The sequence below is a fragment of the Heterocephalus glaber genome, unplaced genomic scaffold (assembly GCF_053883595.1).
Source record: "Heterocephalus glaber isolate CG9 unplaced genomic scaffold, H.glaber_assembly_v1.0 deba00000937, whole genome shotgun sequence".
Classification (NCBI taxonomy): domain Eukaryota; kingdom Metazoa; phylum Chordata; class Mammalia; order Rodentia; family Bathyergidae; genus Heterocephalus; species Heterocephalus glaber.
The window spans coordinates 3,941,542-3,966,264 of NW_028258173.1; the positions used below are offsets into that span (position 1 = coordinate 3,941,542).

At 52.5% G+C, this 24,723-nt stretch overlaps 1 protein-coding gene across 9 annotated transcripts in view; it reads right to left on the bottom strand.

Moving 5' to 3' along the window:
* The window catches only part of Pgs1 (phosphatidylglycerophosphate synthase 1), a 40,446-nt gene that overhangs the window by 10,679 nt on the left and 5,044 nt on the right, over positions 1-24,723 (bottom strand). For all 9 annotated transcript variants that reach the window (XR_002388246.2, XR_002388247.2, XM_021241337.2 and 6 more), the window contains 6 exons: positions 20,249-20,438; positions 15,544-15,621; positions 13,378-13,477; positions 12,562-12,751; positions 11,711-11,889; positions 9,381-9,902 (listed from right to left, as the gene is read on the bottom strand). Coding sequence is in view for 7 of the 9 variants with exons in the window: in XM_021241337.2 (XP_021096996.2) it covers positions 9,381-9,902; positions 11,711-11,889; positions 12,562-12,751; positions 13,378-13,477; positions 15,544-15,621; positions 20,249-20,438 (1,259 nt within the window). In the remaining 2 variants the exon portion in view is untranslated. The remainder of the gene's footprint in view (positions 1-9,380; positions 9,903-11,710; positions 11,890-12,561; positions 12,752-13,377; positions 13,478-15,543; positions 15,622-20,248; positions 20,439-24,723) is intronic.

Consider the following 24,723-nt stretch of genomic DNA (forward strand, 5'->3'; position numbering starts at 1 on the left):
GGAATTGAGATGTGTTATGCACACGGACCAACTCCACACAAGGGCCGCAAACACATGTGCTGCCAACAGGCACCAAGAAAAGGGAAGCGTGTCAAAAGATGGCTGGAGGGGGAAGGGAGGGAAAGGGATGAAAAGAGGAATTAAGATGTATTTTGTACAGGCACCAACTCCACATAAGGCATGCCAGCATTATGCACCACACCCAAGTACTAGTAGAAAAAAGAGGTCCCGGGAGCAGCAGGCTGTCCCCCTCTGCCTGGCCCTGGGAGCTCACCCACCCTGGATCTAAGGCTGGCAGCTCTTCCTCCCCAAGGACCATCGTGTGCACAGCTCAGCCCTACCCCACTCAACTCTTCCAGAGTGCGCAGCTGGCAAAGTCAGGAGAGGTGAGGCTCTGGGCGGAAGTTCACCTGCCTCAGACAAAGACAAGAGCTTCCTCCCACCAACCACTGCCAGTCCCAGCTTTTCACCTGACATCAGCCTCAGTAAGACTGGGTCTGCCGAGTGCGACTGGCAGTCGGCTTACCTGAGCCCGCTCAGTGGGGACACAGGAGTGGGACACAGAGGGAGGCCCGCCACCCACACGGATGACGAGGTCAGGCTGACCTGCATCCTGTCACTGTAACTCTAGGCCCTTCCCAAGGCTCCGAGACCACAGACTGTACACTACCAGCTCCGCACAAGGAGTTGGATGTACCCAGCCCTAAACCTGCTTCTTATCTGCAAAATCTGCTGAAACACCAGTTGGCCCTCACAAGGCAACCTGGAAGTCACCATCCAAGGCAGGTGGCCCTTCCAGCCCACTGGGGACGGCTTATCACATGTACAGCTGACTGGACATGTGTGTGTGGCCTGTCCACACCAGCGTGTGCATGCTTCCTATATGAAGGAGTAAGGTATCTCTTGGCATCCTCCCCAAGACCCAGCCCCTAGTCCCTTGGGGCACTATCCCCCCCACCCACACACACACACACACTGAAAAGGCATGACATTCCTTTTCCCTCCTCTCTTCCCTGGCACCAGCTCAACTTCTTTCCTCCAGGGCCTGCCTGGCCTGGCTTCAGGTAGGTGCCCCTTCTGAGACAGCTCGAATTTTTAACCTATTGTCCTGCTGGGTGAGGCCAGAGATCATTCCATCAGTTCCCCCCCAGTCTTATTTACAGTGTTATCTGTCTCTGTCAAAAAGAAAATGAAGTAGGGCAGGGCATGGTGTGCATGTCTGTAAGCCCAGAACTCCAGGGACTGGGACAAAAGGATCATGAATTCAAGGCTGGCTGGGACAATACAGTGAGACCCTGTTTCAAAAACAAATAATCCCACCCCCAAAAAAGAAAGAGGAGAGAGGAGGGGAGAGGGGAGGGGAGGACAGAAACAAGGGCAGCACCCTGTGGTGAACCTGCAGAGACAATGTGCTGAGGTGCTGTGGAGGAGGAGTGCTGCCAGTGCCAGAGGGCGATGGGCACATCATGGGTCCCACACCCCCGGGGGCCCTGCGAGGCCAGGGATGCTGGAAACGAGAGTTCCTTCGAGATCTCCAACTCGGGTTTCAGCCCTCCATCTGTCCCCTGAGGACAGCTGGGAAGTTTGCAATTGGAGGGTGAGGAATCAGGGAGCCCTTTAGGTTGTGTGGTCTAGGAGCTGAACCCAGCTCCACACATGCTGGGCAGGTGCTCTGTCACTGAGCCCCAGCCAGGAAACCTTCGCAGTTGGGTCTCACTCCCTGGCTCCACCTAGAGCAGAGGCGCCTGTCCAGGTGCTGCCAGGCTGTGTACACACAGGCGCCCTCTCAGAGCTGTAAACCAGCTATCACGCCTAGCTCCTCACAGCCAGGCCTGACCTTTGTGCGGGACAAGGTCTCCATCATTCCAGGAAGGAGCAGCAGGAACCTCGGCAGGAATGACAGCCTGGAGGGGGAAGGTGGTCCTGCCCGGAGAAAGGGCTTCAGGAGGGGCCTTCGGACCAGCTACAGCCCTGGGTACAGGCTGAGCAGGAGCAGCAGGCCCAAGGGAGCTGCTCACCAAGAGCCTGGCACATACCGTGGCATGTGCTAGTGTGTGTATGTGTGCATACTGCCCGGCTCTAGGCTTCCTCTTCAGAAAGGACCATCTTCAGTCACCTGGTCCTTCGGAAGCATAAACTTAATCTGAAAGCCCTTTGGCTTCCTGGAAAAGGCTCCCCAAGCACCTTTCTTTTGTGTGTGTGTGTGTGTGTGTGTGTGTATTTGAGACAGGGTCTTTCTATATAGCCCAGGCTGGCCTTGAACTCTCCATCTTCCTGCCTCAGCCTCTATAGGGCCAGGATTATAGGTGTGTGCCATCACAGTAAGGGTAAAAAAAGTCACTGTGTTCTAAATCAAGAGCTCATAGGCATTTCACGTGTGGGCCTTCTCTGAGGATTTCTCCCAGAAAAACGCAAACCAATGCATGGCTCCCGCAGGTCCGTACACCGTCCCCCTCCCCGCACCGAGTATTCTGCAGTAAATTTCAAAGCATTTGCAGACCCGTGTGAGATCGAGGACAGAATACATCAGTCCTAGCCTCCCCGATGAGCACCTGGCAGTTCTGACTTTAGAGCAGCTGTGAGAGACTCCGAGAAGCCTGGCAGCTGGCGTGTGCTGCAGCCCAAGGTGATGGTTCACACTGGCACAGCCCCAACCCGGGGGACACCTGCAGGGTTCCAAGGAGAGCCCGCCCACAAGAGGCCCGGGCCAGCAGGGCAGGGCTGCCTGGCTCTCACCATCAGTTCACCTTTGGGCACGCCAGCCAGCCTGTCGGGAAGACAGTGAAAATAGTGACATTCTCACAATCATTAACAGAGTCTCCTATTGGCAGGAGCAAGAATCCCTTCAGTCCCACGCCCCTGCTCCACCCTAGCCACACACACAGTATTGTTAATCCGGACCATTTCATCCAGCAGAAATCGAGAAACATGCTAAACTGGTTTTCGATTCTCCCCGTAAAAAGCCTGCCCCGGGGCAGAATCTGCATCCCCAGCATGGACCCTGCACCATTCAGGGCACAGAGCAGGCAGTCCCTACCTGAGAGAGCTGCTGGCCGCAGGACAGGGCTACGTGCAGCTGGCCACAGGACAGGGCTGCATGCAGCTGGCCTGTGTCTTGCTCCCAGCGAGAAGTGGCAATGGGGGGTGAGCACTACCCAGACCTCAGCCTCCATGAGGCAGAGCTGAGAGTCATGAGCCCCGCTGCACATACCACATGCTCAGGCTCTGCTGAAGCTGCTGCTCGGCCCTCAAGCCGAGTTCACGGTTCGGGGTGCACAAGGCTGACATGCGCATCACCCACTGCTCACCCCCAGCAGGACCAGGCTCGGAGGGGAGCCCTCGGTGCTCACTCACACCAGCGCGCTGCACTAGCCGTGCCTCCGGTAGAGTCCAAATTCTACCCCAGCTCCCGGAACCTCAACCCACCACACCTACAGGGCAAGGAGCAAGGCCAGGCAACAGGAAACTGGCAAGCCATGAGTCAGAGAGCGGCCAGCAGCCTGCTGCTGCCGCGGACACCAGCACAGTCCTCACCCACCAGCTGTGCTTGAGGACTCACTCCCTCCAGAGCCAAGGAGGTGTGGTAAAGGCCTCCAGCTGTCCCTCTTATTGGCCTTGAACTTGTGATCCTCCGGCCTCTGCCTCCCAAGTACCTGGAATTATAGGTATACTCTACCATGCCAACAACCATGCTCTGGTTTGGTTTTTCTTTTTTTGAGGTTTTTTTGCAGTGCTGAGGGTCAAACCCAAGGCCCCACACGAGCAAGGCAAACACTCTACTACTGAGCTACATGCCCAATTCCTTATGTTGTGATTTTTGTTTTGAGACAGAGTCTCACTATGTAGCTTAGGCTGGCTTTGAACTTACTATGTAGTGTAGCCCAGGCTGTCCTTGAATTTGCATCGATCCTGCTTCAGCCTCCTGGGTGCTAGGGTTACAGGTGTGCACCACTACGGTGGCCTGTGATTTCTGAATGTGGAGCTCCTGGGGTAGCAACAGGCAGAACAATACTCCCTCATGAAGCTGGGCAGTGGGCTAGCCACCACCCCTGCTCTATGGTACTCTGTGTGGCTAGGCTAGGACAGTGAGTAGAGTAGTGGAACAAGTGCATTTCTGACTTACAGTACTTTCAACTCACATCACCTTCTACCTACAGCCCATTCATCAGGACATACCCCGTGGCCAGAGACTGCGCTGAGGAATCTGGGCTTCCCAATGCCCAGCCACTGACCACTCACTCTGCTCAATGCCCATTCCAAAAGGCCCCGACACAACCCTCCTGGCTGAGAGCAGCCAGTCTTCCTACAGAACCCACGTGTGTACTATTTCCGTGCCTCCTGACAACCCAGTGCCATCCTGTCTCACAGGAAGGAAATAAAACCAGTTCCCTCAGCCTCCGCCAGGCCCTAGACTGCACATCTGGCAACCTCCACACCAAATGATGCTTATGCAGGGTCTCTGGATGTAAGAGGCATATTTTGCATACATTAAAATAAAAACTAAATAAAAACCTACAGCAGAAAAGTCCCCAGGGCATGACTTTAAATAGTAAAAAGCACCTGTGGTTCTTGGAAACGGTATAATTCAAAGCTGATGTCTGATAAGAAATCAGCAAAGTATGTAAACGAGGTAAATCTCTACTCCAGCTGCTGAACAGAATAAACACTGCTTCAGCAAATGGTTGTCACACAGGATCTTTCCAACAAGGCATCTGTGCAAACACCAGCTATTCCCAGCAGTGCCTGCTAACAAAGCACACTGAAGAGTCAGCCCCAGGATTCAGCCTCTCCTGCCTTCCGCTGCACTCAAACCCACAGTATGGTCATTGCCCACGAGAAGGCTGTCTCCCCCCAACACTGCCCCCCCACCCCCAGGCAGGGACCAACCAATCTTTCTTGCAAAACCACCAGCAAAACCAACACACAGTCCCCCATCCTCCTGTGGCTTGGCTCCCAGTGACTGGTATGCTGACAAACTGGATCAGCCAGCGTACAGGGATCTGGAATCCAGTGTCCTAGCCCACTCTCCTCTGCCCAAGGGCTTCTGGGAGCCAGAGGAGCTAAGACCAGCCTGGGCCTGTCCCACAGGAGTTCAGGGAAGCAAATCCAGGTATGAGCTGCACAATGATTCGCAGGAGTTTCTGGGCCCCAGACACACCCAAACAGGCCCATAGCTTGTACCCAGCATGGGCCTTGCAGGAAACACTGTAGTCCACTGTGCCACCAACCAAACCCGCAACTACCCTGTGGGATACCTGCGCCTTCTTCCCCCAGTATGGGCTGCTCTGGAGGACGCGACCATCAACAGGTAAGCCAGAAAAGGCTGGTGACTGAGGAGTCCACTATATATCATGGCACTAAGCAGGGGAGGCCCCTGGCCTCTCACCTCAGCCCAGAGTGTGCTCTGACTTCTGGCTCTTGGCTCTAGGACAACAGCGCTCTGCTTCCAAGAATGCCTGCCAGGGCCGGGGATTTAGCGCAGTGGTTCCAATGCCTGCCCCACAAGCGCAAGGACCCGAGTTTCATCCCTGGTACCAAAAAAAACAAGAATGCCTGCCATTCCTGCCTCCTCCCGCCACACACACACACACACGCACGCACGCACGCACGCACGCACACACACACACACACGCACACACACCCTCCCGCATGCCCGGGATCCAGTTGTGAGATTTCTCTTCACCACCCCATCAACTCAGCACTCCCAGGTGGCAGGGCCCCACCCACTCCAGGGCAGGCAGGAGGGAGGGAACAAGCGGCAGGAGCCCGATCCGGGAAAAGGCGAGGCACACAGGAAAAGCCAGTTCGGTGTTTCTGCCTCAATAGCAACTGGGGAGTCACTGCACATCTGTCAGCCAGTCTCACGGAAACGACTGGCAGCAGAGTCTGAACTGTGAGGCCAGGAGCTTGCTGACCTGCAGGGTGAGCTTGGGTCTGAGGCCACAGCACACGGAGGAAGAGCATGGCCCAGCCGTGCCTCTGCATGGCTCCAAAACTCCTCCAGAAAGCTCCAAGCTCTTCCCCACACCCATGCTGAGCACTGTTGTGACTCCCAGAAGTAATGAGACCAACCTGAAAATAATTTCTTCACATACCCCTGCTCCCTTCAAAGACACCTGACCGCCAGCCCGTCTGGCCCAGGCCCTGTGAGATGAGCCGAATGGTACAAGCACCACCTGCTAGAGAGGCCAGCACCTCCTGCCGCACGGCATCAGAATCTCCTGGGGTGGGTTTGCTCTGAGACAGGACCTCCCTATGTAGCCCAGGCTGGCCTTTAACTTGTGACCTTCTGGCCTCAGCATCCCAAGGGCAGGGATTACAGGTTTGTATCACCACACCTGGGTACCTGAGGTTTTTTTAAATACCAGGGTAGGGGTCGAGGATATAGCTCAGAGGTGGAGTGTTTGTCTAGTATGTAGGAGGTCTTAGGTTCAATCCCCAGCCAAAAAAAAATTTTTTAATAATTTGTTTGCTGAACTTGTAGCTCAGAAGTATAGCACTTGCTTCATCCACAAGCCCTGGGTTCAATCCCTAGTATCCAATAAATAAATGAATAAATAAAAAGCCAGGCATGGTGGTGCACACCTATAATCTCAGCACTCTGCAAAGCTGAGAATGGAGGATCACAAATTCAAGCCCAGCCTGGGTAACTTAGCAACTTAGTGAGACCCCATCTCAAAAATAAACAATCAATCAATCCCTGGAACCAAAAATAAAGTGAAACAAAATACAAAATAAAATAAAACCAGGTTGAAACAGGAGTAGTAGCACATGCCTACATTCCCGAAATCAAACCCCCTAGAAGGTTCAGGCAGGAGTTCACGGCTAATCTGGGCAACTCAGGACTATCTCAAAATTTTTTTAAAAATTTAATAAAAGGCTAGGGATATAGTTTAACAGTAGAGCACTGGCATGCACAGGGCTCTGTCAGTGATGGTACACCTATGGCACATGTGCCGAAGCCAGCCTTTTATTACCACTGAAAGCTCTAAAAGGTTCAGCACCATGGCACCTAGGTTCAATTCCCAGTATAGAAAATAAACTAATTAATTAATTTAATTAAAATGCCAATTCAGGGCCAGGGATTTAGCTCAGTGGTTTCACCACATGCTGCCCAAGCGCAAGGACCCAAGTTTGATCCCCGGTACCAAAAAAAAAAACAAAACCCAATTCAGCTGGGTGAAATGTTCCACACCTGTAGCACTAGGGAGGCTGAGGCAGGAGGATTGTGACTTCAGAACAGCCTGGGCTACATAGCAAGTTCCAGGCCAGCTGGGGCTATATACAAAGACCCTGTCTCAAAAAAATAATGAGCCAGGCATGGTGGCGCACGCCTGTTAACCCACCACTCAAGAGGCTGAGGCAGGAGAACTGCTGTGAGTTTGAGGCCAGCCTGGGCTACACAGTGAGTTCAAGACCAGCCCAAACTGCACAGTTAGACCCTGTCTCAAAAAAGAAATTAATTAATTAACTAAATGAAATAATAATAGCAGGTTAAGTTCAAAATCCACAGAGCTAGATTTAGGTGTATGATGGGCTTTGGTAATTTCTTAAAAATCATCCTCGTTGAAAACCCCGGTTTTAGTCAGGTGTGGTGGCACATGCCTGCGGTCCCAGCATACTCTGGAGGCTGAGATAGGAAATCTCTGAGTCTAGGAGCTCAGGACCAGCCTAGGCAACATAGTCAGACCCCATCTCAAAAAAAAGAGAAGAAAATAGGGGCCGGGCATTTAGCTCAGTGGTTCTGGCACCTGCCTCACAAGCGCAAGGTCCCGAGTTCGATCCCCAGTACCCAAAAAAAAAAAGAGAAGAAAATACTCTTACGACCAAAAGGCACTGATATGTACCCATGACAGCCTCAGTGTTACCCAGAGAGAAAGAAGAGCTACACACAGAAATCACAGCCCAGCAGCCCCAGATGTTTTCTACACCTTGTCAGGCACAGAACCAGCCCCACGCCAGGTAAGGGAGTTCCTGGACATGCTCATCTTGCCAGAGGTGGGAGCACACACCAACAAGGGACTCTAGGGGACTGCCAAGCATGAGGCTGGGTAAACCTGGGACCTCAGGCATGCTGGACAAGTGCTCTACCGTAGAGCTACACCCTGGCCCTTTCTATCCTGAAATAGAATCTCACTAAATTGTTCAGGTTGGCCTTCATTTATAATCCTCCTGCCTCAGCCTCCCAAGGAGCTAGGATTACAAAGTCTATACCGCCACACTTGGCTAAGCACAAGGTTTCAAACACACCGACCCATATCTCAGGAAGGTGCTCCTGAGGATGCGCCCCACCTGGGCTCTACTGAATGCCTGAGACAATAACTATGCAACTCAGACTCTGATTCATTTCCGCCACAGGTCTGTCCGTCAAGTGTCTGGGGCTTCCATTAAGTGAAAACTGTACATGGATACAGAGCTTCCATTTTTTCAATTTTAGGGGGAAGGTGAAGATCAGCATACAAAGAAAAAGGCAGCAATGGTGAGGGAAAGATAAGACAACCGGGCTGTTTAATGCTAAACCAATGATCCCCAAGGAACTCTGCAATGCCAACAAGCAGGAGCTTCATGATGGAGATAAGACTAAGACCTGTCCTTGCCCTGCATTTTAGAAGACATTACATGCACCACATTTGTTTTGTTTTGTTTTTGTTCTGATACTGGGGGCTGAACTCAGGGCCTTCACACTGAGCTACAGCCCCGGCCCTTTTCTATTTTGAGCCAGGTCTCACTAGGTTGCTAAGCGGTACAGGGTAGACTCAAACTTATAATCCTCCCTCTTTGTCCTCCCAGAATGCTGGGATTATAGGTCTGGACCACCACATCGACCTACCACATTTTTTGAAAACCACCACCAAAATGATTTCTGTAAGTTTTTGGTGTATAAAAGGGAGATTTTAGCCAGGTGTGGTGGCACATGCCTATAATCCCAGCACTTGGGAGGCTCTGGCAGAAGGATCAGTGAGAGTGAGGCCAGCCTGGCCTACATAGTGACTTCAAGGCCAGCCTGAACTGCAAAGTGAGACCCTGTTTCAAAAAGGGGGGGGGAGGGTAAGCTCAGTAGTTCTGCCGCCCGCCTCACAAGCACAAGGTCCTGAGTTTGATCCCCGGTACCAAAAACAAAACAAAACAAAACAAAAAAGGGGGTGATTTATACAACTAAAATTTACTTGAATAGGACAGCTCTTGCCTCTCCAGGATGCATGACCACCGTGACATTCTGAGAGGGCTGCTGAGGACAAATGGGAGGGAGGGCAGCCAGGACTCCCCCTAGGCACAGATAGGTCCTTCACTGGTGCTGTCAGCCCAGCCAGCCTGGGCCCTGCCAATGAACCAGAGCTGCCCAGGCGGGGAAGGGAGGAACCTTGCTGACCACTGCATACCTTTGGCATGAAACGTCCAGCCCCTCCGCCAGTACTCCTGTAGCTGGACCCGCTCCTGCTGCCCCAGGCTGCACACCTCACTGTAGAACTGCCGCTCAATGTGTACATAGGCTGCTGGGATGGCACCAGCCACACCCTTGGCCCCAAAGAAGCCATTCACCTCTGGGGAGGCCAGCAGGATCTGGTACTTGACCCACGTGCCCAAGACCAGGTCCATGTAGGCCTGGGTCAGGTTGAAGTAGCCAGTGGTGAGGTAGACCCTGGCACCTTGCTCGGCCTCAGTCAGCAGGGTCTCAGTGACAATCTCATCAATCTGGATCTCGAAGGGCTTCATTTGGATCAGCGGATAAATCCAGGTATCAGGCGCTGGTCTCCGATCACCAGCGGCCGCTGCCTCTTCCTGGGTCAACAAGGAGTCACTATGGAAGGTCTGGGCATGCAGCATCTGCTGCCGTGTTCTGGCTGAGTGGATCACACCCATGACCCGCTTATTGGCCGCCTTGCAGTAAGCAGCCCGGTCACCTAGAGGGACACAAGAGAAAGAGAAGACGGAGAGTCAGGACACTGCCAGCTTGTGCATGTGACAGGCAAGTGCCAATGCTTTAAGGGATCTCTTGAGAAGCACATGCACAGTGAGCTCAAGGAACTGAGCCCTGAGCAAGCTTCCCCCAAGGGGACTGCTGCCCTGACCAAGAAACCTGCCCACAGCGCCCGTTCACAGGGAGAAGGGAAAGGACACATCTAAACATGATTCCAAACGCAAACAAGATGAATTCAGGGTAACAGAAGTCAGGATAGTGGTTGCACCCCACCCCTGGAAAGGACTGCAGGGGCCTTGCAGAGAGCGATCCACCATGAACAGGAACATGAGCTACATCTCTGTGACTGGTGTTCGGTATGCAGGCTACACTTCCAGGAAAACGTTCATGTAGGGCTGGGGGTGTGGCTCAGTGGCGGAGCACTCGCCACACCTGTACAAGGTCCCAGGTTTGATCCCCAGCACCACAAGTAAACACATGTGTCAACACAATAATAAAAAGGAGTGATGGGCCCAGGCATCCTACTTTCTTGGAGGTGACCCACAGAGTCCCCACAGGCAGGCTCTGGGCTCTAGGTGTGTGCCTTTCATAGCTGGATGGGATACTGGTGACAAGTGCCTCTGTGGACACAATGGAGGGAAAGACACAGCTCCAGGTGCTATTAGCAGACGAGAAAAGACTGGAAATCAGCTGGGCATGTTGGTGCACACCTGCAAGCCCAGCACTCTTGAGAGGCTGAGGCAGGAGGATCACGAGTTCAAGTCCCGCCTTGGTCACTTAGCAAGTAGCAAGATCCTGTCTCAAAACTTAAAAACAAAAAAACATAAGAGAGCTGGGGATATACCTCAGTGCAAAGGTCTCGGGTTCAATTGCTGGTACTTAAGTTAAAAAAAAAAAAAGGCTGAGGATGCAGCTCAGTGGTAGAGTGTGCCTGGGTTCAATTCCCAGTACTGGAAAAAAGGTACAATGGCGATACCTGAGCATCCCAATGGCAGCTAGCAGCTAGCAGCTAGCAGCTAGCAGCTAGCAGCTAGCAGCAATGCCACATGATCACAGCCGTGCTGGGCAGCCACAGCTCCTTGGCACAGGGCAGCTCCTCTACCAGGAGGTCACTCAGATGCTTCCGTGCTAAGTGCACCAGAAATGGGAGCCCTTCTTACAACGTCCAGCTATAACCCCTTGCCCAAGTTGTGGACACTGCTGCAAACTCAGCAGCAGCCCTTTAAGGGCCACAGAAAGCCACAGCCACAGGAATCACAGGAATGCACATGCCCAGGAATGCTGTGCCAGGATTTGCCTGTCTCCAGCGAGCAGAGCTAAGAGCTCTCCCATTTCACTTTCCAGGCAGGACGCCACAGACCTCAATGGAGCTAAAAGCCACAAGGTCTTTGTGATAGGTTCAGGGAACAGAATGAGGAGGGCAGTCACTGGGCAGGCTGCTTCCTGTAAGAATAGGCCAGGCTCCTCTGGCTCATCAGCCGGCACACAGGGCCCAAACCCACACTCCCACCTTCCCGAGCCAGCTCCCCCATGTGACACGTGACTGACAGCCAGGAGTCACAATGATCGGGATTCAGAATCAAAAGCAGAAGAGGAGGGCCGGGGATTTAGCTCAGTGGTTCCGCCACCTGCCTCGAAAGTGCAAGGTCCCGAATTTGATCCCAGGTATCAAAAAAAAATGCAGAAGAGGGCCCTGGCACCCCATCTCCTGCCCCTGGGCAAGGCCCCCCAAAGGTGTGCTCTCATGGCCTTCAACCCACAACCCAAGTGGACATCAGAGCCAGGCCGTACCTTTGTAAGGATGCACCATCCCATCCACCATCTGCACAGTGTTGTCCCCTTGCAGCTGCAGGGACACGTCCCCCACCGCGTCCACCAGCTCTGTAAAGAAGTCAGCGATCTCTGCACAGTCCTGCAAGAACACGTAGCGGTCCTGGCGATTGGTGAAGTAGGAGTCACTCAGGTTTGCACTACAGGGAGGAAGAAGCAGGGGAGGACTCAGGCAAGAGTGTGCATTGCCGTGGCCTGACATCGGGCTTAGGGTAACTGGGAGAGGAATGACAAACTCAGATGAGGACACAGAAGGAACCGGTTAACAAGCGGCTACTGAGCAACATCCACATGCAGGAAACTAGGCGAGACTAGCAGCACTAAGTCACACAAAATATAGACTGCAACCCCAGCCCCCTGCCAGCAGCTGACCACTAAGCTGGCACTCAGGAATCACTCTGGGGGAGGGGACCTCTGAGAGCCCTTGTTCAAGCCAAAAGACCTGGACTTCCGCCTTGTCTGTTTCTGTTTTTTGGACTCTGCCTAAAAGTTATTCAACCTCTCCAACCTTTGTTTTTCCACGTATAAAGTGAGGAAAACACTCAGAGTCACTGTGCGAATTGAGCAAGACACAGGCTTAACGTAGAGCTAACCCCAGGAAGGGCTCAAACAATGGGGCTGTCCTCCCATCAGCCTCTGCGAACTCCAGCTCCCACGGCAGAGAGGGGATCGTGGAGGAGGCTGAGCCTCCACAACTACTACACGGCAGGTCTTGCAAGGCCCTAGAGAATGGGTTGTCCTTTCATCTTGGTGCACAGACTTCCTCCCTAGAGATCATACAGTGAAATCACTGATGGAGGACACAAACTCACCCACTCAAGATAACATTGTTGTCAAAGAGGTATACTTTGATGTGCTGGAGGCCAATGGTCTCGTTGAAGCGCTCAGGGATAAGGAGTCGGAGAAGTCCTCGGAGATTTGGAGTGTGGAAGAGGGAGACTCGGACCTGCTCTGGAAACCTCTGCAGGAGTGGCAGCAGCATTGTGCGTGAGTTCTTCCTGCCTGGATATGAGAGAAAGTGGCCAAAGACTGATACCGGGAAGATGCCCTGCCTGCCAGGAAGGGACCACCTCCACGTGGGCCCCTCTGTTCCTGTGCTGTGTCCGAATGAACACACCAACTGGCGCTGCTACAGCCAGAGGACCTCTGGGCACCTACCGGCCACATCTCAGGGCAGCGTCAGAGTGCACAGGGGAGCAGACACTACTATCTTTGCCACCCAGCACCCACTCCCTCTCCTGGTAGCTGCACCCAACTTTCTCCTAGGGGCACCACACCACCCTCACTATCGGCCATCCTGCTCTGGGTGAGGGTGACTGACCGCACTCAGTCCCAGCTCCACAGAACATGCAGGCTGGAGGGGAGCTGCTCAGAGTACGCCAAGCCCCTGATGACAATTAATTCAGAGCTCGTCCGACAGTTCCCGGCAGCCACTTAGGAGCTCTGGCCTGGCTCCCAGGGAAGCAGACTCTTCTAATGGACAGGGGACACTGGGAATGATGGACGAAGCACACTGGGGATGTGGGCCCCAGCCACAGAGGCCTCCACACTGGCAGGCAGTCCAGGGCCTTGTCTCTGCTGGGCTGGGTCAAGGACGAGGAAGGGGGCCAGGCATGTACAATATCTACCTCTTGAGCCCCTGGTAAAGTCCAGGAGAATGGAGACCTTGAGGTCAGAAGGAAATTGTGCTTGCAATGACTTTTCTAGAGTACTTTCCAGGCAATCCACCTATCAGGAAAAGAACACAGAGGAACAGAAGTAAGGTAAAAAAGATGTGTGCACATTTAAAAAGGCTAATTCGGGCTGGGGATTTAGCTCAGTGGTTCCGCTGCCTGCCTTGCAAGCGGAAGTCCCGAGTTCGATCCCTAGTACCAAAAAAAATAAAATAAAATAAAAAGGCTAATTCGTCAGCTAACACCCTCACCATCCTCTCTGAGCACTCGTATACACACATCACTCAAAAGCTGACACTGTGGGGGCCGGGGATGTAGCTCAGTGGTTTCGCCGCGTGCTGTGCAAGCACAAGGACCCGAGTTCGATGCCCAGTACCAAAAAAAAAAAAAAAAAAAAAAAAAAAAAGCTGACACTGTGAAAGCTCTGCAAGAGATGTCCCGGGAACGACAATCAGGAAGCCTCTGAAGCCTCTGAAGCCTGGACCTCAGAAGACTGAACAGAAGCTGCATCTCGGCAGCCTGGGCCTTACCACGCTCTTAGAGACTCTCTCTAAGACACCAGCTCCCACACATACCAACAGACAGATAATCCTCACAGATACACAGCAAACAGTGCCCTATGCATGGAGAGCACTCGGCAAATATTGGCAGGCGAGTAAATCCAAGACGCAACCTGCCCACTGGGCCTACTCCATGGGCTGGACGCTAAATTCCTCTCCCATAAACACAGCACGTGGCTGAGAGTACGACCTGGAAGCAGGGGAGCCCGCCTTCTGCAGAGCAGGAAAGGAGCAGCACGTAGGCTAAGCTGCCTTTCCTGCTGTCTCCACGGCCCAGCCCTCTGTCACTTCCCAGCTCCTACCTGTGAGTTCTGAGCATCAACAAACCAAAAGGCAACACTCACCTGGGCAGCAGGCCCACTTTCCTCCCTCCCCCAGAAAGCTGCCCCAGAGGCCAAAGTAATGACCTCACTCCAAACTCCCTTCACTTCACATGCTGCTGTGACAGCAGGGCCTGCTCTAGATCCCCTGAAAAAGCCTGGTGACTTAAGCTCCTCCCTGCCCCTGCCTGCCTCATGGTAAGTGGCAAGCCACCCAGTCCAGACAGGACAAGACTGGCCCAGACCTGGCACCCAGTGCCACCCGTGGCAAACCCAGCCAACTGGCCAGCCCGACCTACATTTGGGTTCTAGCACAGGGTCAGAAACCTTTTGCTGAAAAGGGCTGCAGAGTAAACATTTCCGGCTTTGTGGGTGAGAGTCTTGTACTTCTACACAGTTGCACTGTTGTCTCCTGAGAGCAGCCGTGGACGATACACAATGCTGAGTGTGGCTGTGCTCCAATAAAACTTTATTGATGGATACGGAGATGTCAATTTTGTATACTTTACATGAATCACAAAATAGTCTTTTCCTTGGCTTTTTCCAATCATTTGGAAACATGTAAGTCATTCTTAGCTGAGAGGCCTTATAAAAGCAGTCAGTGTGGGCCAGGTACGGTGGCACACACCTGTAATCCCAGCACTTGAAAGGCTGAGGCAGGAGGATCACGAGTTTGAGGCCAATCTGGGCCACACAGCAAGACCCTGTCACAAAACAAAACAACAGCAACAAAAGCAGCAGCAGGCCAGACTGGGTCTGAGGGCTGCCATCTGCCAAGCCTTACGTTGGTAGACAGAATGGCCCAAAAGCCCTGTGCAGGGAGAGAAAGACATTGGCCAGCACCTGATGAGGCCTCCTCACGTCCTCCTGAGCTACCCCACAGCTGGGCAACAGGGGTAAGAGCTGTCTGTGAGACAGAGGCCAAGGAAAGGAAGCACTGTGCCTGCAGCCAAGTCACAGGCTCAGCTCAACTACCCTGTGTCTTCCCCGACAATATCCAAAACAAGCCAAAGAGCACGGCGGCACACACTGTCATTCCAGCACTTTGGTCTGAGGCAGGACTGAAAACTCAAGCCCCACCCAGGCAGCTTACTGAGACCATGTCTCAAAGCATTAAAAAAGGGGGCTGAGGATGCACCTCAGTGAGAAGGCCCCCAGTTCAATCACCAGTACAAAAAAAAAGCCCAGGGCACTATGCAGCGGCAATGTTTTAAGGCCAATCTGCTCCACACGAACCTTACCAGTTCCTGTTCCAAAGGTCCTACGCCCAGATAGAGAGACGCCATCACAACCCGCTTCTTGGCTACTTTTATCTGCCCCTAAAAGAGAAACAATTCAAAATTTACGTCTGTCATTTTCATAGTTCAATGAAAACACGTGATCCTTCAACCTTGGAGACAAATTATACTCTAAGCTGAGCTACCCTCTGTCTTCACCAGTTAAAATTTAAATGAAGCCTAAACTGTACATGGTAACTTACTACATAAAGACTCCCAATCCTAGTTCTCAATATTCAGCCCTCAAAGTAAGGCACCCTGCAGCCCTACTACAAGAGGAGAGGCAGCTATATAAAAGTCCAAAGATGTGTGTGCACGTGAATGCCCATGTAGCACTGCAGGAAGACAAAAGCAAATCCCTGAACAGAGTGCAAACCATGCCCCCTGTTCACATTGAACCCCGAGCACAAGGCTGAGCACGTGCCTGTGTACATGTATGTCTGCAGGAGCATGGAAACACGCGCCACACTGCTGAAGGGTCCCCAAGGAGCACAGCAGGCAGGAAGGGGAGCCCGGGTATATTCTGCACCCTTTCCACCATCTGCACAGCTGAGCTGTTTATAACCAGCAGGAGCCACTTTTGAAATGTAGACAGGGACACAGAAACATAAACAGAACACAGCGACACCCAAAGGTGACACAGCACAAAGATATCCCTGGCCCCATAGATATAGCGAGGACAGAAAGAACAGTGCCACCATAAGTCAACCCCAAGCATACAGAGTGAGGTGATAGGGAGGGAAGCACACGTGACTCAGGCCACTTCTCTATCCAGAAGGGATGTTGTTGGGTGTTACTTGGGAGGCCAAGGCAGAAGGACAGCAAGTTCAAGGTCAGCCTGAGCAACTTAGCTAGACCCTGCCTTAAAAATAAAATTTATAAAAAGAGCAGAGGCTACAGCTCAGTGCTACAGCACTTGCCTAGCATGCACAAGGTCCTGGGTTTGATCCAAGTACTGCCAAAACCCTCACTGCTAACCTTCCCCTATCCTTCTACCTAGCTATCCCTCCCTCCCCAACTCCTTCTAACTCTCCATCCCGAAGGGTAAAGTTGCTATATTGAAGAGTTTATTCACTATAAACATAGGTTGGGTTGGTCCTCGATTTTGATCTAATTCACACAGTTAAAGGTGATAGATTAATAACTACCACAAACTGTCATTTTCTAAGAGGTACTTGATGCTATGGTGTTGCTGATTGTATCACTTGGGCTAAGGTGTTGTGATTGATCTAATCAGTTGTCCTTCCTGGTATAATGAAAATGAGACAGCCTCAGAGCCAATAGAGACTCAAAACCTAAAGGCCAGCTATACCTGGAAGACACCTCTGAGAAGCAATCATTCCATAAGGGTTCTAAATACATCAACAAAGATACTTACAATAAGCAACTTCGAAGTATCAACCCAGGAACTAAACCAAGGACAGTACCAAAAACAAAAATGAGAAGATATTTAAGCAAGGCACAAACTCAGACTTCCACCCCACAAAAGGCAAATCCTGGGGGAAAGGAGGTGGAAAAGTCTGATAATCAACCACCTGGACACCCTGAACTGATAGCACAGGAAGTAACAAAACAGATGAATGAGGCTCTAGAAAAATTCAAAGCAGAAATAATCTCCCAGATAACTACAGAGATGGTGAGCAGAATGAAAGACATGATTAGAAGCTCTAGAACAGAAACAGATAAAAAAAAAATAGATGAGATCAGAAACATGCTGGAAGCCATGAATGCACAGCATAAGAAAGAAATGGAATCCATGAAACAGAGTCAAACAGATATCTAGGAGATTAAAAACTCCATTGAAAGTATGCACAGCAGATTAAGGGACTGTGAAGATAGAATATCAGGTATAGAAGGCTGGATTGAGGTTAATGACCATGAAAACAGAGATTTCTTAAAAATAGTAAGGGACCATGAGACATCAATCCAGAAGCTACTAGATGATGCAAAGAAGAATAACAAGACTGACAGGAATCCAAGAAAAAACAGGAGAAAGTACAACTGACATAAAAAAACTATTCACAGGGAATTTAGCTCAGTGGTTCCGCCACCTGCTTTGCAAGCGCAAGGACCCAAGTTCGATCCCCGGTACCCTCCCCCAAAAAAACTGTTCACAGAAGTAATAGCAGAAAACTTCCCAGACAGAGGTGGAGAACTAGACATACAGATAAGTGAGGCATATAGAACTCCAACTAGCCACAGTCAAAAAAATCTACACCTAGATATATAATAGTCAAGATCCCAGAAACCAAGTACTGCTAAAAAAAGGAAGAAGAGATGTCATCCCTAACCCACATCATCCACACAGGAAGTTGGGCATCTGTACTACACAGTTGCGTGAATAGGCCACTGGAGAAGCCTTAGGTACATGGACAAAACAAAACTACAACCCAGGTTGCTATTCCCTTTGCTTTGTTACCTATTAATAGATGAGAAGCCAGGTGTGATGGTGCATACCTGTAATCCCAGCACTCAGCTGAGGCAGGATCATGAGCCTGAACTACACACCAAGATCTTGTCTCCAAAAGAAAAACTGCCACCGATGCCTGCCCCACAAGCACAAGGACCCGAGTTCGATCCCCGGTACAAAAAAACAAAACAAAACTGCCAGGTATGGTGGCGCACACCTGTGATCTCAGCACTAGGGAGGCTGGGGCAGAAGGATCACCATAAATTCAAGGGCAGCCTGGGCTGCATCAAAAGTTCAAGGCCAGCCTGAACTACACAGCGAGACCTTGTCTCACGAATGCGTGAATGAATGAATGAACGACACTGGCAGGGACAATGAGGAATAAAAGCAGCAAGGGCCAGGGATTTAGCTCAGTGGTTCCTATGCCTGCCTCCCAAGTGCAAGGTCCAGAGTTCAATCCCCGGTAAAAAAAAAAAAAAAAAAAAGCAGCAAGTCAAGTTTGAGTCCATTCAGATTGAGCAACCACAGTGTATCCAACTGCTTACAGTACGACACCAGGTCCCATATGGGGACCAGGAAGAAACCAACACTGTCTTCTGTCCCCACTGGTCACAGGCTGCTGCCTGTCCGAGGAAGAAACATGTCACTCTGTGTGATGGGAGCCAGAAGAATCCGGCCTCAATTTAGTCCTAGGGCAGGAAAGAAGCCCCCGGTTTCTCAGCCCCCAGACAAGGCCACTGCCCCTTCCTACCTCTGCAGCCGCGCGCACCCCAGGCAGATGCACTGTGGCCTAGCTACTGGCCGTGGATCACCATGTGGAGACACAGTCACTCAGCCACCAGGGTCCACTAGGGCACTGAGATAACAGACATGGAAAAACCTGTTCCTTCACACCAAGGAGGGCGCCAAGTGTGTGCAGAGAGTAGGCTGCAGCACCCAACCAACAAGGCCACACAGGACAGACACATGTTGCAGGCAGTGGGGGAGGGGGAGAGGGGGAGAACAAGGCAACAGGCCCCGTGAGTGCGAGTGCACGCGTGCGCGCACACACACACACACACACAGAGTCCCTTCTGGAATCAGTCAGCCAGCCAGATATGAAGCTAAATGTGGATCAACAGAATGAGATGGCAAAAGGAGAAAAGATGGGCAGGCACTCAGCAGCTCTCTCTGCACAGAGACAGATCCCCACCCGTGTCTCCTGTTATCTCCCAGCCTGCCAGCTCTCAGATCTTCATTCTAGCATCATCACTCAAATGAACGTGGAGAGCTCATGTTGTTAAAGATTAATAAGTGTTGGATTGCTTCATTCCAATTAGCACTTCAGCTAAGAACAGCTAGACATGGCATGTAAACGGAAGTAACATGCTGAAAGCTGAGCCCTGAAGCGCAAAGATGACCTCACTCCTGGAGGAAGAAGGTGGCGCACTCCTTCAACAGAGCCCCAGAAAGGAGGACTACGAGGCCTAGGCCCAGGGTGCTCAAGTTCCCAGCTGCGTTGAGATGCCTCTTCCCTGATGGGCACTGGGGGCTGCTGACACCTCAGTCCCCCGTGGGACTCCTACTGCATCCAGCAAATGGGACCACTGAGCTTGGGGCAGACCCATCCTGTGCAGACCAGACAAAGGCTCACTCCCCATCCCCTAGCCAGGACACCCGGGGAGATCCACATGTGCTCACTAACTGTCCCGAGTGTGTAGCACAAGGCTCACACTCAATCACCTGTGACAGTCAGAACCCAAAATGCTAAACCGGCATCAGAAGCCCTAGAATGGAGAACACAGGACTAACACACCCTGAGCCCCCCCATACCTCCAACTCTGACTTATTGGGCGTGCGCGCGCGCGCGCGTGTGTGTGTGTGTGTGTGTGTGTGTGTCTTACTGGAGCTTGAACCTGGGGCCTTCACACTGAGCTGCATCCCCAGTGCTGTTTGCTAACATTTTTCTGAAACAGGTCTCACCATGTGGTTCAGGTTGGCCCTGAACTCACTAAATAGCCCAGGCTGGCCTCAAACTCTCCACAATCCTCCTGCTTCAGCCTCCTGAGTGAGTGAGTGAGTGCTGGGATTACAGGTGTGCACCACCATGCCCAGCTCCAATCCTTTTTATTTATTTTGAGACAGAGTTTAAGTCACTAAGTGCCTAGGCTAGGCTCAAACCTGGATACTCCTGCCTCAGCCTCCCAGAGTGCTGGGACTACAGGCACCATGCTCCCTCCCAGTTCCTACTTCTTCCCTCAGTCTTCAGGCACAACTTACCTTCATGAGTTCGAAGAACTCTCCCGGGGAGGAGAGCACTCTGACGTGAGAGCTGGAGACGCCAAACTCTGGAACCAGGTTCCGGATCCACTGGAACCTATGTACACCCTCTGGACAGAGGCAGCAAGGTGGGGAAGGGACCTGGGGGGCAGCTGGGGACAGCAAGGGAGCCAACAACAGCCATGGTGACCTAGTTAAAGAGACACACAAATGGGTTACCCTCTTCAGAACCTCTACAGACACCTCTCTTGGCTGCCGGGAGAGAAGAGAAGAAATTTGGCCAATTTCTGATTTCTTACAATATTTTAAAAAGTGAGCCGGGCATGGTGGCACACTCCTGTAATCCCAGCACTGGGGAGGCTGAGCCAGGAGGATCACCACAAGTTCAAGGCCAGCCTGGGCTACACAGTGAGTTCAAGGCCAGCCTGAGCTACACAGCAAGATCCTGTCTCAAAGAAAGATAGCCAGATAGGTAGACAGAGACAGGCAGACAGACAGGTGACAGACAGACCAAGCAGGGTGTGGTGTACACATCTGTAATCCCAACACCTGAGAGGCTGAGGCAGGATGACTGCAAGTTCAAACCCAGCCAGGGCAACTCACCCACCCTGATCCACAATTTAGCAAGCCCTGTCTCTAACTGAAGGAAGGCGGGTGCCGCTGTGCGAAAGCCCCAGTTTCCATCCCCAGTACTGAGCAAGGAGGGAGGGAGGCAGGGTGGGAGGAGCCTAAGCCGAGCTCTGCAGCAGGATTTTCCCTTTAGCCCTCTCTCCTCCTAACACCTCAAAGAGCTACTGTTGAGCACCTCCAAAGTGCCAGTGCCAAGGGAGAAATCCCAGACTTTCAGTTAACTCCAAACAACTCAGGGACCAAATTTACAGGAGCCACAACTGAACTCACAAAAGCAGCCACCTGGTTAATACTACCTCCCAGCAAATCTGCCTAAAATAATCACCTGCAGACTCCTAGAAGGGTAGCCCTGGGAAAAGTCTGAGGACTGCTATACAAACCCGCAGCCATATGACTTGTGAGATGAACAAGGTTTTTGTTCAAAGAAGAAATTAGTAAAGCATTTCTTCTTAAAACTCAGATCTAGCCGGGTATGATGGCACATGCCTGAAATTTCAACACTCAGGAGACTGAGGCAGGAGGATCACTGCAGTTCTAGGCCAGCCTGAGCTACACAGTGAGACCCCGTCTCAAAAAAACCCCACAAACTCAGACCTGGCTGGGTGTGGTGGCACACGCCTATAATCCCAGCATTCCAGAGGGCTGAGGCAGGAGGATCAGAGGTTCAAGCCCAGCCTTGGCAACCTAACAACCTAGTGAAACCCTGTCTCCAAATAAAAAAGGGTTGGGGATGTAGCTCACTGCAAGGGCCCTGGGCTCAATCTCCACTACCACAGAAAAGGAAAAACAAAAAAGATTTGAGGGCTGGGGATTTAGCTCAGTGGCACTGTGCCTGACTCACAAGCACAAGGTCCTGAGTTTGATCCCCAGTACAAGAGAAAAAAAGATTTGAAGAGAAAAGTGGAGCAAGAACAGGCTAGGGGAAAGGAGCCATCTGTCTCATGAGATGCTGGTGACCGTGAGGGGCCCCTTCACCACGAGCAGCCGCCACCTGCCTGGAGGCCGCACCCCACCTCTGGCCAGCACTGACCACACGCTCCTGAGGCGGCAGAGAGCCCCATCTCCGCAGCCCCACACACCCAGCCCTGTGCAAACCCCGCCCTCCTCTGAATTCCGGTCCTGCGAACAGCACCAGGAAAACCCCCTTCAGGTGCCACCTCCGAGGACTCTGGAGAAAGGAGGGCTCAAACACCCTAAGCCCGAGTGGCCACAAATTCCAGGAAGATGATTTCACTGCAGGCCTCATGATAAAGTGCTGAGTCTTCCCAGGGCATGGACGCCAGATGGCCCAGGGCTGTGCTTCCCAGAAAGCCCACCAGTCTGTCCTGGCCACTCACTGCCAAGGACATTTCAGCAATGGTGGAAGGTGCTTGCTCTCCGGGTCCTGGGAAGACTGGACGGAGCAGGCCTCAGCCCGGGCAGAGGTGGGAAACCAGCAGCTCCCAGCCTCCCCCTGGCTGTCTAGTGGGGGTGCGGACACTCATGGGCGACCGCCTGCAGAGGAAAGGCCTGGAATATGAATGAGGGATCGCTACCTCAACTTCCCAAACCATGAGCTACATACTTGCCAGGCCCAAGAGGAGAGGAAGGAGGGCCCTCTGGTGCAGGACAGACCATGAGACAACAGGAGGGAAAGTCTGCACAGCAACCTGGCTGGTGACGGACATTTGTGAGTGAAGCCTGGTCCATGCACGGCGGCAAGCCCACAGCAGGTCAGCATACCCTGCCTACTGAGGCTTCTCTCGCCTCTCAGAGCTGGGAATGAGCCAGAGCTGCACCTGTGCCCCCTACACCCCTTGGTCAGTCCTCACACAGCCTCCACATGGCCCAGAGCTATAAACCAGCTCCCAAAGAGTAAAGTGAGGAAACACTCCTCAGCACAAGGCAACCAGATGAGGGCGAAGGTCAGGAGGCCTTGCTGGGAGCACCCGCCACAGACCATGGTGATACATGCAGAGCCAGGCAGTCTCCACCTCCACAGCCACGGTTGCCTCACTGATTTACATACCTGGGATTACCTAAGAACAGTATGAGCAGAAATGCTAATATGAATTACATGTCAAAATATACAGAACAGGGCCGGGGATTTAGCTCAATGGTTCTGCTACCTGCCTCACAAGCGCAAGGACCCAAGTTCGATTCCCGGTTCCCCACCCCACCCCAAAAAAATACACACACACACACAAACACACACACACACACACACAGAACATGCTTCAAGTCCCTCAAAGGGGAGCAGGGGAACTCAGAGGGGAGGGGGCTCGGCAAAGAGAACAATGAGAGAACAATGGGCAGATGCACACAGCAGATCTGGCAAGACCAACGCTCAACAGAATTCAGGGGCAGGGCTCAGCAGCGGTCCAGAGGAGACCCGTACAGAGCCCACACAGGTGTCAGTGGCCACCACCCCCATCTGCCTGGGAGCAGGCCGCCCCGGCAGGAAGTGTCCCATGGCCTGAGATCTCAGCAAGGCCCTGCTCCCGGCAGCCTTCCCTGCCAGTGCCTCACCAGGGCCTCAGTTCCAATTGTTGAAGGCATTTTTGTGTTGGCTTCCTGTTTAATCTGTGTACTGATGGGTTTATTTTTGTTAGGAGAAAAGGAGCTGGAAGCCAATTAGGTTTCACTGCTTCATGGTGCCTCGAGAGGCACAGCGTCCCAGCGCCCATTTTCTGCTCTGGGAGAGGAAGGCACTCTGCAAGGCTGCAAGTGTCTCACAACAGACCTGAGAGGAGACCCGAGTGGAGTGAGCCAGGCCGTGGCGGGCTTGCTCAGGCCCATTCTTTCCACTCACCTTACCAGAACCCAGGGCACCTAGCTCCCGGCTTTCCACAGTGCAACCCCTGGGAAGTTTCTCAGAAAAGCTTCATCTCCACACTGACACAGCCCTGCTGCACAGTAACTGTCTCCAGGGGCCGGGTGACCACCTGCGCTGACTCCCCTCACCCCAGGAGGTTATGCAGAAACTACATGTCTGACCAAAAACCAAGCCCCAAGGGATCTGAAGAGACCCAGGCTGTGGTTACCAAAAAGGCGGAGTTCTATGTCACACTTATCATTTAGAGAAGTAACCAGGGCACACACACAATTTCCACATCTAGACCGACTCTCGAGTCATCTCTTTCTAGATACCATCTAGCACCCGTTTCTAGTTATAAGAAGGAGGAAGTGGAAGAGAGGGGCCAGATAACAAGGTTCAGCCAGCCCGGAATTCGGGGAGTGCAGAGAGGGGGTGGGACCGGAGCCATGGGGGGGGGAGGGGGGGCCGGTGCTGAGGAGGTAGTCCTGGGGTGCCAGGGCAGGGAGCTGCCCAGCTTTGTCTGGTAACCTCACCAACAACCTGGACAGACCAACAACGCAAAGCAATCCTAGAGGTGAGACAGGTGAGCATCCTCTGGCAGTCAGCACGCCTGGCTCTGGGTGAAGCTTCAGTCACGCGACTTAAGGCTTCCTGTGCACGCTGCAAATTTCCAGAACCAGGGAATGCACTGGGGAGCCCTGACCTGGGGGCCCACTGCTCCAACCAGAGGGGACTGAGCATGTGGGCCCAGAGAGTCTGAATGGAGGGGGTGCACTGGTACAGAGAGGAAAGCATCTTCCTGCCATCTCAGGGAGGACCCACAGCACATCCCTGTAGTCCCAGGACTCTGAGAGGCTGAGGCAGGAGGATCATAAATTCAAGCTCAGCCTGGTAAGCTTAGTGACTTAATAAGACCCTATCTCAAAACAGAATAAAAACACCTGAGGATGCAGTTCAGTGGCAAGGCCCTGAAGATACAGAGGTCCTGCATCTCATCCCTGAGCCCCGGGATTAGGGCAGCCACCCAGACAGGACAGGGAAGCCCAGG